The sequence below is a fragment of the Crinia signifera genome, chromosome 4 (genome assembly GCF_055691185.1).
Source record: "Crinia signifera chromosome 4, ASM5569118v1, whole genome shotgun sequence".
Taxonomy (NCBI): domain Eukaryota; kingdom Metazoa; phylum Chordata; class Amphibia; order Anura; family Myobatrachidae; genus Crinia; species Crinia signifera.
The window spans coordinates 304,584,058-304,598,398 of NC_139220.1; the positions used below are offsets into that span (position 1 = coordinate 304,584,058).

The following is a 14,341-nucleotide window of genomic DNA, read 5'->3' on the forward strand; positions in this document are numbered from 1 at the left end:
TTTACATGTAAATCACAGCTTCTCATACATCAGATGAGTTACACAGGAGAGAGACCATTTAGTTGCTCAGAATGCAGCAAGTGTTTTACACATAAGCATCATCTAGTAGTTAAACATCAGAAAATTCAAACAGGAGAGAAACCATTTACATGCTCTGAATGCAGCAAGTGCTTTACACAGAAGTCTGACCTGATTATACATCAGAGGAGTCACACTGGAGAGAAACCATTTAGTTGCTCAGAGTGCAGCAAGTGTTTTGCACATAAGCATCATCTAGTTAGACATCTGAAAATTTACACTAGACAGAATTAATTTATATGCTCTGTATCTTGTCACTGTTTCTCAAGTTCCCTTGAATCACCGAGATGGCTACCTCCTAACTGTCCCACTTACCTCTGGGCTGATTATGCTCAGGAGGGGGGACGCCACACAATTTTCTTTTCATTTTTTAACACAAAAATCGCACATTTCCTCAAATTCGCACATTTTCATGAATTAAAATCGGTACTTGTGAGTTATCTGGACGCCCGATTTTTTGATTGTATGCCTTAAGTTAAGGCATACAATCAGATGCGATGCGATGCAATATCGCATCGCATCGCATCGCATCGCATGCGATCATCGGATGCGATGACCCGATTTTTCCATAGGAATCAATGTTAAAATGATTCCTATGGAAAAAGGGGTCCTTTTCATACCCCTACTATCCAAGTGGGCATGGAGTTGGATATAAACCTGTGGCGAGCGTAGCGAGCCACCGAGCCCGAAGCGTGGCGAGCGAAGCGAGCCCCGCGAGGGGACGGTATTCCGTGTCCCCTCGCGGGGCTCGCTACGCTCGCCACGCTTCGGGCTCGGTGGCTCGCTACGCTCGCCACAGGTTTATATCCAACTCCATGCCCACTTGGATAGTAGGGGTATGAAAAGGACCCCTTTTTCCCATTGAATTCCATGTTAAAATGGACTCAGTCCATTTTAACATTGATTCCTATGGAAAAATCGGGTCATCGCATCGCATCGCATCGCATCCGATGGTCGCATGCGATGCGATGCGATGTGCCCGATCCGACCCGATTTAGAAATCGGGCGTCCGGATAACTCACAAGTACCTTAAAATCACATGTTTAAAGACTAAATATTGCAAATTTTTGCACTTTATCAGATTTTTTTCACAGGAGTTCACATCTCATTACATATGCAAATTTGTCGCAAAAAAATGTGATTTTAAAAGAGCGATAATGTGTGATTTTGGAAAGTGCCTAAAAATCGCACTTCATTAAAACTCGCCCCAAGGTGACATTTAGGGGGAAATTTACTAAAGGAAATTTGTAAAAAATAGATGTATTTGTATACAGAAATACACTTATTTTACATTTACTATCCCGAAAATACGGCAATTCGTATTTGTATTAATAGCACATCAATACAGATACAAATTGCCGTATTTTCGGGATAGTAAATGTCAAAAATAAGTGTATTTCTTGATACAAATACACTTTTTTTTTACAAATTTCCTTTAGTAAATTTCCCCCTTAATGGGATGCCATTTTTAGTAAGGTAGTAAGCCTACTATATTGTATTTCTACTTGCTATGTTAGATTAAAATGACTTTTATGGATGGACATCTAGCATGCATTTGTGGGTCCAATTGATGAAGAATTCCAAAGAAAACGTTTGAGGCACATATGGCCTCAATTTGAGTTGAGATATTGGCCGTTATTCTGATCGGTGCGGCTGGATCCGAATATGCGGCCAGCACCGTGCGTCCTAAACCCCGCCTTCCATACCGATCGCCAACTCCGTCCGTACGTGGTAAGAAGCTGTCCGAACGGACCGCACGTGTATTTCGCATGAATACACCTCCTCCATCTCAGGGAACCTCCCCCATCATTCGATGGTCGCAGAACATCGAATGCAGGACCGAGTGGTCCGTCAGCTCCCGCAACCTCAGACCACACGGGCATTTCTCCGTTCAAAAACAGGGATCTGGGCAGGCAGCTGACATCCGGCAATGTCATATGTCCGCCCCCTACACGTGCGTCACGGCCGCTTTACCATATGTACGCCCAGCGTTTTCATGGGAACGTCCATGAAACGCGGGGCGTATGCATATGGTAATGAGCCCAAACAGCCCTTCACGTCCATCTCCACCCCCTGTTCGTAGTGTTCACATATCATGCGGGATTTGGCCGTACGCCCCGCTCGCACATGCGCAGAGACGCCTCTGCACATGCGCAGACACAAAACATTGGCAGCACGAACGCACGCGGACATTACCGCACCAACCAGAATAAGGGCCATTGTTTCAAAAGTGCCCTTGTGATTGGTTGATTAACAAACACTTGTCACCCTACTTATATGACTTTCTTGGATATTTGCCTCCAAAAAATTCTAACTATGACCTATAAAAATTAGGAATAATGTAGTGAAATGCTTAACTAATCAAGCTGTCATTTCTAACATTGGTTTGCATACGCTTGTTAAGGCCAGTTTTTGAGAGTTTCTGTACTGAAGATACTAAATTAATTAGCAAAATTAAACAATCAGGGAAGAAAGTTATCCTAATATACTGTAAAATGTGATGAGGATTTCAGTGAAGCCTAAGGTATAGACAGAAGAACTATATAAACTTCTAAATATAAGACACCAAGATTTACATTTAATGGGATGCGATTTTTCGTAAGGTTCTGAAATCGCACCTTATCGCATTTTCAAAATTGCATATTTTTGTGTAGAATTTGAGTATTTAATAGAATGCGAATTAGCGGCTGAAAAATGTGATATGATGTAATTTTTTTAAGGTACCCCTTCAATATAATTATACATCACATCATGTTAAATGATATGATGATGTGAAAGTGTCCGTATAAAGCAGGGTTTTCAATGTGCATAACCTTTGAATTTATAAAAAATGCACACTCACATAAACTGCAGAATAGTGGGGACATATTTACCAATTTCAACATATTTACTAAGACATCACAACAACTGCTCCAACCACCACAACTGCCGCCAATGCTGGAGGATGAAGCCGGAATTATACTGGAGACAGTGGAGTCTAGCAACTGGAGGTAGTGGAGGTAGCAACACAGCCAGCCATCGCACAAAGGCCACCAAGCATCCTGCCACTCCAACATTTCCCACTTACCCAACCAGCCCCTACAGCCCCTACTGCAGGTGAGCTGGCAAGGTCACTAGACACCTTCAAACACAAGCAGGTGGAGTTCATGCAAAACCAAAGTCATACAATGCACAACATGCAGAAGTTTCCCAACAAATCCATAAGGTAACCAACAACGTCTGTGTAGGTGCTGGTGCACAAATACTTATGGCTGCCACTCTGGATACACGACTATCAGAAATCAGCCAGGGCTTAAGGGCCCAAACAGATTCACTAAGGACACTAAATGAAAGTGTCACTGCCCAAACCCAATCCATTATGGCCCAACCACTGCTTTGGTGCCTCTGCAGATACAACTCAGCACACAAACACCACATATAATTGTTCCTGCTCCTTCTAGTATCAGCAGTGTATCCAGCACTACAATCAGTAGCTCCCCAACTACTCCCCCATGTAGGAGTGTCCAAACCAGGGGTGGTGTTGCCACAGGTGGAAAGGGGGTTTGTAAGAATGGGGTTTTGCAATAAAATGCAAAAAAAAGACTGATTTAGTCTTACCTGGGGCACACTTTAGTATAATGTATGTTAAATTATTGGAATTAAGATGTAACTTTTATTTACTGTTTCTTAAAAGGAGGGGGTGACATTTGTCACATTTGTCTGCACCTTATCTTTGTGAGGTGCAGTTGTAGATTCAATTTTCAAATAATTCAATGTTACACACAAATACCTTTGTCAGGTGTGATTATTTTAAATTAAATATTTTTTTAAACATTCATTAGACACAGAAAATGTTATTTCTCCGTTTGCGAGAATATTTATATAGAATTATTCCCGATGTCCATAGGAAATAGCCTCTACAGGTTTGTATCAATGTCACAAAACCCTTATGCTTATATTTTAATCATTTGAAGCACCTGTGTTTGGCAATTCCTGTTTTCTTCCCACCTTGCTTCTTCCTCTTCTACTTTCCAGCATCTTAAACAAGTATCAGATGCTGGATGAGAGAGAGGCAGGGTGGAGTTTCCATACACTAGTTTAGAGTAGTATCACAGGGTTGGCTTCTGCTTGTCTATGATGATTGCTCAAGGCGATCCTGTTGCTTATTTCAGCAGTGCAGGGATTCATCCGGCTATCAGACTGAGAGTGCCTTGCTGTGGAGATGAAGAGGGCAGGGATTGCCTATATCCCTGTTTGTTCAGAAAAGTTTCTGAGATATCTGTCAAAATGTGACTATTCTGCTGTCACAATTTGTAATACAATATATGCGGTCGGTGTATTAAATAAAAATTTAATAAAAACCCTTCAGACGATTCCTAGCTGATATAGCAATTAGCTTTGCTAGGCACATCTCTATATTGATTGTTCTGATATAGAACTCACTTTCCAAAAATCTGTACAGCATATTACAAAAGCTCACTGCAGAATTAATGTTGTTTGTCCCTTTCTGTTTGGTTTTGTTTTGTTTGCCAATGTATGTCCGCCTTATCTTAATCTATTAAAATTAAAAGTTAAGTTTTAAATCAGAATCAGTAACTAAGAGTGCCCCACAAAAAGAGTCCACTTTCCTCTCTCCTTCCTAGGACCTAACAGCTTGTATTGCAAAGAGCTGCTAAGGCGGTCCGCCGCTGTGCGCGTCTCCTCAGTAGCACTGCCTCCTGCTTCTGTCCCTGCCGCCCCGGTCACATATGTATACCACGCGAGCCGTCTGTCCCTGACGTACGTTTTTGCCGCGCTTGAGGTTGCCTCCTCTAGCATCCTCAAAAAGTGTGTGCTGTAAGAAGGACATTTTGTGAGGTTAATTTTCAATAGCAGGAGCCTGGCAAGAGGAGAGCTGGGACCGCAGACAATTAGATCTGTTGGTCCCGGTGGCGGTAGTGAGCAGAGAGTCTGGTTGGTCTCAGGTACCAGCAGCAGTGCAGCGCATAGATAGCCCCGCAGACCCCCGGAACCCTCACTTACTCAGCACCTGACTGCAACTGTGGGGTCTGTGGGACTATTCTTATGCCACTGGTATTAGGGGTCAATAGTATCTGTATACTAGTGTATTAGGGGGTCAATTGTACCAGCTCCCCTTATGTCAGGAGAGCAACATAAATATATTTATAAATAAAATGTCTGCTCTGCACAAGATCTATGTCTCTTCTGCATGGATCCCCAGCTCCCATTAACTATTACAGGACTTTCATCGGGTTGCTCCCACCCTATAGAATGCCCTTCCACGTACAATAAGACTCTCCTCTGCCTCCAAACTTTCCAGCATTCCCTGAAAACTCACCTCTTCAGGCAAGCCTATCATATTTAAGTTCCATATGCATAACCCTCTGAGGCACTTATGTATTATATAGCTTCCCTTCTGGACCTACAAGCTATGCAATCACTGGTGCCTGTCCTTATGTTTCCCTCCTAAATCCCTATAGATTGTAAGCTTGCAGTAGGGCCCTCCTACCTCCAAATCTGTCTGTTGTTACCCAGTTTGTTTTATCACTGTCTACTATTGTAAAGTGCAACAGAATCTGCTGCGCTATATAAGAAACTGTAAATAAATAAATAAATAAATACTATTGCAGAGATATTATTGGAGGGTTCACCGGGCCTACACAATGTTTATTACAGTCACTGGTGCAGAGGATCAACTACAGATGTTCTCCTCCCTGGTTTTTAACAAGACAGATTGATATAATACAAATTGTTTCCTAAAATAAAATGTCCTCACATGTAATCATATCGAAGGGATTCAACTGTATTCTGCACGGCCGATCTCCCATCTAAAGTAATAGGAGATCAGGAGTCCTAAATTAATGTTCTTTTATTATTATGCTAATTGCAGCCAAACAGAATGAATATAGCAATGTTACACAGATAACCCATCTGAAGTCATGGGCATGATTTAAAAAGTGATATTTGGGCACCCATACAGGTCACTTTTGACATATTGCTGCTGATCGTCTCAGGAGGCTGAGAGTGGAAGGTGCCATCAGATGTTTGTGCCCTAATGCAACAACAAATCAATTTCTCTCTCAGGTGATCAGCACTGAAAGCTGCCACCACAGACATTTGTATCATCCCCATTGCAGGGATACAAGGGAACATGAGGAACACGTGATACATTCAGATCTTCAGAGCATGTAAATGACTTCTGTCCAGTGTGACTCCTCTGATGTGTAACTAGATTACGCTTACTTGTAAAACACTTGCTGCATTCAGTGCATTTAAATGGTCTCTCTCCAGTGTGACTCCTCTGATGTGTAACTAGATGATAATTACTTGTATAACACTTGCTACATTCTGAGCAACTAAATGGTTTCTCTCCAGTGTGACTCCTCTGATGTGTAACTAGATTACGCTTACTTGTAAAACACTTGCTGCATTCAGAGCATTTAAATGGTCTCTCTCCAGTGTGACTCCTCTGATGTGTAACTAGATGATGCTTACTTGTATAAGACTTGCTACATTCTGAGCAACTAAATAATCTCTCTCCTGTGTGACTCCTCTGATGTCTAACTAGATTACGCTTACTGGTAAAACACTTGCTGCATTCTGAGCAACTAAATGGTTTCTCTTCTGTGTGACTCCTCTGATGGATAACAAGATGTGGCTTCTGGATAAAACACTTGCTACATTCAGAGCACTTAAATGGTTTTTCTCCCGTGTGACTCCTCTGATGTCTAACAAGATGTGACTTTACTGTAAAACACTTGCTACATTCAGAACATGTAAACGGTCTCTCTCCTGTGTGACTCCTCTGATGGATGAGAAGCTCTGATTTATATGTAAACCATTTGTCACACTCAGAGCACAGATATGATCTGTCTCCAGTGTGACTCCTCTGGTGTGTGAGAAGCTCTGATTTATATGCAAAGCGTTTGTCACACTCAGAGCACAGATGTGGTCTCTCTCCTGTGTGACTCCTCTGATGGATTAGAAGCTGTGATTTACGTGTAAAGCATTTGTCACACTCAGAGCACAGATGTGGTCTCTCTCCTGTGTGACTCCTCTGATGGATGAGAAGCTCTGATTTATATGTAAAGCATTTGTCACACTCAGAGCACATATGTGGTTTCTCTCCTGTGTGATTCCTCTGATGGATGAGAAGCTGTGATTTATATGTAAAGCATTTGTCACACTCAGAGCACAGATGTGGTCTCTTTCCTGTCAGACTCATCGTGTATTAATGAGATACAAATTAGAAGCAGAAGGTTTCTCCTATGCAGAAAATGAGAATAGCTCAGTCCCCCAGATTTGTAGGAATAAATGGTGCCTGTAGGTGGATTGATCTGACTGTTGTGTTAATTTCCACGGCGTCTTCCAAATGAAAATCTTGTTACTTATTTGTCCTGCAAGAAAAAAATATATATTTTAAAAGCTGTTCTGTGGTACTTCTACTATTACTGTAATAGTGCTACTTTATATATAGAACATGATGTATTTTTATATACCATATTAAATATGTCCAAGTCAATTAAAAATAAAATAGGGAAAGATGGGTAAAGGAATACAGCGACTCAAAATACAGTGTCCCTCTCAGTAAAATACATCAGATAATATGCAAACAATAAAATGTATTGTGAATAAGGGAGAGTCGCCTCAAATGCCACATTTGATTATTTACAAGCTTATGCGGTATAGTTATAAGCCAAATGAAAGAGGGGGAGGAGCATTGTGATGCGCTAGCCATGGCGACCATGTATCTATAAAGCAGGGGTGGGAAAGCTCTGGCCCGCAGGCCGTAAATGGCCCCCGTAGCCAGTGCACCAGATGGAGCAACATATTAGTTTTTATAGCATTTGCTCTACCTGTACATGAAATGAATTGTCCCAACCATCTATTAAGATCTGTGGAGATTTCATTACTCAATCTAGGGTAGTTAGTGAGATATTTCATATGAGGTCTTTTATTTTCCATTCAATTGGAAGGTAGATGAAAGGGTGCTTTTCAGTGGAGGAGTGAGGTGGCCCCTTGTCCCACTATGATACCCCCCTCCGCAACATGGTGGTCCTATCCGGAATGGATGGCATCTAATAGTGTTGCAGATAACCGTGTCCTTGAGTCAGTGGCCATTTTCAGTTACTCAGATGTCCTGTTGGTCATCTTCCCTAGTGTTTCCTTTACTTTTTATTTCACTACTCCCCCTCCCGTTTAAGCATTGTTTCACTTTACAGTTAATCACTGGTCTCTTTAGCTCTATTTTCCACTGGTATACACCATGACTTTAAATATAATGTCGTTAAATGTAGACGTTCTGAACTCGCCACGTATGTGCACCATGGCAATACAATTCATAAAAAGCAGAAGATAGACATATTATTATTGCAAGAAATGCACATAAACACCCCACACCCCTCAGTGGCCTCCCACACATTTCCTCACGCCTTTTATTCATCTTCTACAAAAAAAGGCACTGCTATATTATTGCACAACTCATTAGCTTGTATATTAGAACACTCCTCCTTAGACTGAAGGGTCATTTTAATATTTTGGTTCTTCATTTAAGCCATTCCCTTCTGACTATTGCATCAATATATGCTCTGAATATGGAGCAGAGTGCCTTTCATAAAGACTTCTAGCTAAGGGAAGAGTTGTTATCGGAGTTGTTATTGGAAGAGTTGTTATCAGAGGTGATTTATGTATTAGAGGTCATCTATTAGATGCCTTGAAAAAGACTAATAACTAGTTGAAACGCGTTGGGTGCTATTTTATATTTTATTTTCCAGGAGTGTGTCACCCACCACAGTCCAGGGACCTGCTATTGGTGAGCAATCCCCAGGTTTTTCTATAATCTGATTGCAGAATCTTTGTACAGTGGTATGTCATCCATGTGACCCCCTGGCAATGTTTTTATGCATAGTAATTTTTAATGAAAAGTGTTTTTATGGAACAATAAACTGTACAATCCGGCTAGATTGTCTCATATGGACACAAAGAAACCATTATAGGAGGAGACCGGGCCTAGTACAAGTAAGCATACATATGAGATGATTTCCTGTGTACATAAAAAAGGAGAAAATTTGTGTGAAAGAAACCTTTATAAGTTTCCCGATACCCTGTGGGATGTAAGCTGAGTGTGAGCATCAATCAATGTCTCTAGTCTCACGGAGGTGATACCATACATATAGAAAAGAATACACCATTCCGTATAAACTCTGGGCTAAGAAGGACCTGTATTTACAAGAAAAAACTGTGTATAAGGACTACTACACTATGTATATGTTTTCTTTGTTTATATATGAAGAATATAATATAAAAGAAGGTGAGGAGGAGATCCCTTCTATCTATGATTACAAGACCTGCCTCTAAAAAGTTGGTTTAAGGTAATTTTGCCGAATTGTACTAATTTGTTACTTGAGAGCAATTAGGAATCAAGCTTATGGATCAGACCGGTCTCAATGCTGAGAGTATTATATAGTGACCTACATCTCACCTATTATTTATTTACTAATTGTGTGGTAAATTATGTATAAGGTAAATCATTGGTCACTTTTGTAAAACAAAACCATCGTACAGCATAATCCAATTAGTAGTTGGATGGTCATAGATAAAAATGTATCTTCATATGGTTATTCAAGAAGGAATTACTTAATTACTACAATAATGAGAGAGAATACTTTACTGCTGCTACATTACTGGCTTACACAAAGGGTGACATTTAATAGGATGAGATATTTAGTAAGTGAGATATTTGGTAAGAAATCTTCAGGTTTTTTAAAGCGGCAATCATTAACACAGTAAAATCAAACTGCTTTAGCAGTGTAAATGATCGCCGCTTTAAAGAAAAAAACTGGAGATTTCTTACCAAACCTCTCACTTTCTGAATCTCTCATGCTATTAAACTTCCCCCAATGTCACAGACAAACTAGATATTCATATTAATATGTTTACACATTTATTTTGAACTCACAGTAATTTTTATACTTCTTCAAGTATATCTTACCATACAGTGTTCCACATGATAATGTAAAATTGTGTAATAAACTGTAATATCTAGATATTTGTAGAAGTTTTTTGCAGTGCGTTATTTATCAATAGATATCACAAATATAGACTAATAATTGATAAAAAGACAATATCTGTACAATAATATCTACAAAGGTTTGTTCATGTATCAGTATTTTCTTATTTATAATATAATTACCTTACTCCAGAGGTTCCCAATCTTTTTATAATCACGGCACCCTAGAGTATCAGAATTTTTCCAAGGCACCCCTAGGCCCCAAAAAATATATACGAAATTAAGTAGATTGTGTTTATATGTGCTTCTTAGGGTCAGTTATGTGGTAAAGGGCAGGATGTGCTTCGGATTGTACACATTTTTTGATGGGCCGCCATCAGCATTGGTTTTGTCCAGAAATAATTGATCATAAATAATTTGAATTGGTCCTGGACAACCAACCCAAGGCACCCCTGCAAGTGTCCCGAGGCACCCCAGGGAGCCTAGGCGCACAGTGTACAAAAATATCTACAAAGGTTTGTTCATGTATCAGTATTTTCTTATTTATAATATAATTACCTTACTCTGTAGATCCTTCCTCTGTCTCTCTCTTACTCCTCCGTCCTCCCAGCTCTCCAACTGTAACTGATCCAGCAGCACCTCCATCAGCTCCCAGTGGCCTGATACAGCTTATTTATAGTCACTCCTCCCCATCTCTCCCCAGTAGTTCCCAGGGTGCCCTGCAGGAATTCTTACACTGAAGGTGACATGTAAATTAGGGTAGCATGACATTAGTATACAGTCATTCACCACAGCAGCTCCTCCTGCCCAGCTCCTTGTCTTGTAAATGAGGTGTAAATATTCCTCAAGTCAATTACTAGAATGGGAAATGCTAATTACACCCTGGCAGGGTAACACCTTGTATTGTAATTAGATCACAGCAGCCTCTGGCCTCCTGTTATATCACCAATGGAAGCTTTTGTTTAGAGTCACCTATTGTCCAGGCAGAGAGTCAGCACTGAGATGTTCTACATATCAGCAGGAACTCTACAATGATTTACTGCTAATAATAACAAACATGCATACATACAATTTATATATATCTATCTATCTATATACAAGATATCACTGAACTCACCATGTCTAGGTTGGCCACTTCTTAAACCCTGATATATATGGCAGATTAATGGATTACTTAGAATTTATTATTTTAAATAATTATTTTCTGTCTGATGCATACTTTTTATTACAAGTACATGGGACCGCCATGGGCATAACAGTTTGCCCTAAGATTTGAACATTTGCTTATGGGACTTTTTGAGAACCAGTACATTTAAGGGAGTAATTTACTATACTAACTATGACCAATAAAAAGGAGGAATAAGATAATAAACTGCTTAACTAGTCAAGCTGTCATTATTAACATTGGTTAGCAAATATGTCAAAAGCAAAAAGAAAAAGGGTTCCTATTTTGGGCCGCTCACTAGATTAATCTATATGTGTAAGACTCATTTTGTATGGAATAATTACAGACAAACATATACTTTTTTTCATAAAATTTAACTTTTATTAGTACATATGCTAAAATTGCTAAAAGCCAGCGAAATATAGGGTAGAATGTGAAAAGTGTTGAAAATAATTAAGAGATTAAAAAGATTTTGCACTCTTTTTTTCATTCTATGAGAATCTACTATGTCTTAAAGATTCTTATAATTAATGGGACTCTAAAAAATAATTATCTGTGGGTTCTTTAATGGTGCTGATTATATAGTAAGTCAGTTTACCATTATATCAAAGGAAGGTAAGTAGCTTTTGGGCAATCCCATACAGTTTCAATCATCCCATACTTGTTAATCATTCCATAAGAAATCTTTGCATGCTCAAGTACAGGGAAGCCGGGGCTAGTCTTGGGGCATGACCTCGGAGCAGATGTTGTAGGGTGGAAGTCTGGAGCAATGGGGTGTGCTGCTGAAAGACAGAGGTGCTAAGAAGGAGGTGGAATAGATATCCCCTATGACCCCAGGCGTGTGACGTCTGTTCCGTTGTCCTCTCTGCACCCTCCCGGTCCCGCACGTGGTGCACAGCTTGTCAGTGTGCAAAAACTCTGGACACAGGACACTGATGCTGGGCAACAGGAAGTGAAGTGCAGGCGCTCTGTCCCCTGATGAACCCCCACGATCTTTGAGGACAGAGGTACCCCTTGCTGGTCCACCACAATAAATATGGATTTCATCCCCAGGGCAACCCCTGCCTTCATATAAGTTGAACCTTATATCTTGGTGAACTGCGATGGTGGGGTGGCCACCCTTGGTGGGTAAAAGGGCTGCCCTGCCTGGTGTAACTGGGGGCTGTCATAGCCGGGATCCCTGCTTCCTCACTGGCCTAGACAGTCTAGAATCCTTTTTAAAATGCACATATTACCCACCCTCATTCAATGTTCCCTCTAATTTTACGAAGGCTGTGTGCGGCAAAAATTTTTGGCTGTGCAACTTTGGCAAAAAAATGTTTATTTTTGTGCATCACTTCTATATATAACTGGAAACAGAACTTACCATACCTACTCTAAACTCTATTAGATAGCTAAAGGATCTAGGTATCCCTTCAAACTGACTCACTCTGACAAAATTGTCCAAATCATCAAGGAACAATAAAATATTACCCATCACTATTATCCCATCACAGCCGCATCCTATATTTCAGAAAGAAGACCGAATAATACAACAAACCACAATGTCATAAACATACAAGGATCAGCTTAAAAATAAAAAATAAAAAGAAACAATAAGAAGAAAAATGGTAAAACAAACAAAACTCCAAGAAACGGAAAAACTGATAAAATCGTAAGAATAAACTATTTCCCCAGGACCTGAGTTTTCCATGCAGCGTGTTGTTGGATGGGGAATAGAAAGATATTGCTGTATTAACTATAAACAATACTCAACAATTAAAAATATGTGTCCAATCAAGGAATACCCGATAAAAATTATCTCAAAATAGCAATATGATTAATCAAAACCTCGGAGGACATATACAGAGATCAATCAATTCTAACAAAAAGTAAAAAATAAAAAATGATGATTCTCCCACTGTTACAAACTCTCCATATATGAATTAATTAATTAAAAAACGAAAGTAATAAATAATAAATTAACAAGCAATAATAAATATATAAAAATAAATGATTAACAATAAAAAATCGTCATGTAAATTAGCACTAAACATGTATTACAAATCAATAGTACTTATGGGCATTTAATTCCATTAGAAATAGCCAGACTTATCAATGATACTATACTGGCCAAATAAGAACAATCATTCAATTAATTTAACCTTTAAATACTCGCCTAGTGTGATCAAGCTCCCAGAGCGAAACGCGCGTCACTTCCTGTCCCGACGCTCACAGGCTCACAGGATATGTGAACGATGGATGAGACAGCTGACTCCTAACACCTTCTCCCTGCCGCGGTAACGTAACCGGCACATTTAAACCTTTCCGTGAGTACTCAAACGCCAATTAAGGTGCAGCACCCTATAAAATGATAAAGGATTTACCTGCTGCTGGCTGAGTAACCTAGTCAGAGATAAGAATACCTGACATAGAAAACTTTTTTGGTGTCCGGACATTTCTGCTGTCTATTAGAGAACGGCAGGTTTCTGACATAGAAAATATGTTTGCGGTCTCGACTGCCACATAGCACATTACTCTGTGAACAAGGTCTCATGACCAGTGCAGCATATATGAGTACCAAATGTTACCTACTATGTATACTGTTTAAATCTCTCAAGTGAAAGATTAGATCTGTATTATTATTCCAAGCGCTTTTTCCACATAGCGCATTTTTCTGTGAAAATTGATTTTTGAATAGCGCAGTGTGTGTAGGTACTAATTATTTCTTGTCATACACAAACATACACTAGTTTAGAGTAGTATCACAGGGTTGGCTTCTGCTTGTCTATGATGATTGCTCAAGGCGATCCTGTTGCTTATTTCAGCAGTGCAGGGATTCATCCGGCTATCAGACTGAGAGTGCCTTGCTGTGGAGATGAAGAGGGCAGGGATTGCCTATATCCCTGTTTGTTCAGAAAAGTTTCTGAGATATCTGTCAAAATGTGACTATTCTGCTGTCACAATTTGTAATACAATATATGCGGTCGGTGTATTAAATAAAAATTTAATAAAAACCCTTCAGACGATTCCTAGCTGATATAGCAATTAGCTTTGCTAGGCACATCTCTATATTGATTGTTCTGATATAGAACTCACTTTCCAAAAATCTGTACAGCATATTACAAAAG

General features: G+C 39.7%; 1 protein-coding gene and 1 long non-coding RNA gene across 4 annotated transcripts in view; both read right to left on the reverse strand.

Moving 5' to 3' along the window:
* Positions 1-7,455, reverse strand: part of LOC146073283 (uncharacterized) — a 58,739-nt gene extending 51,284 nt beyond the window's left edge. The window contains exons 1-3 of the mRNA XM_083180463.1: positions 6,153-7,455; positions 3,676-3,685; positions 3,146-3,199 (exon numbers count right to left, since the gene is read on the reverse strand). Coding sequence (XP_083036589.1) covers positions 3,146-3,199; positions 3,676-3,685; positions 6,153-7,282 — 1,194 coding nt within the window. The 5' untranslated portion in view covers positions 7,283-7,455. The remainder of the gene's footprint in view (positions 1-3,145; positions 3,200-3,675; positions 3,686-6,152) is intronic.
* A 3,175-nt stretch (positions 7,456-10,630) lies between these two features.
* Positions 10,631-14,341, reverse strand: part of LOC146075774 (uncharacterized) — an 86,118-nt gene continuing 82,407 nt past the window's right edge. Inside the window, exon 4 of one of the 3 annotated variants that reach the window (XR_014473625.1) lies at positions 10,631-10,802. This is a non-coding gene — a long non-coding RNA (uncharacterized LOC146075774). The remainder of the gene's footprint in view (positions 10,803-14,341) is intronic. The other 2 variants (XR_014473626.1, XR_014473627.1) reach the window with 2 other exon arrangements.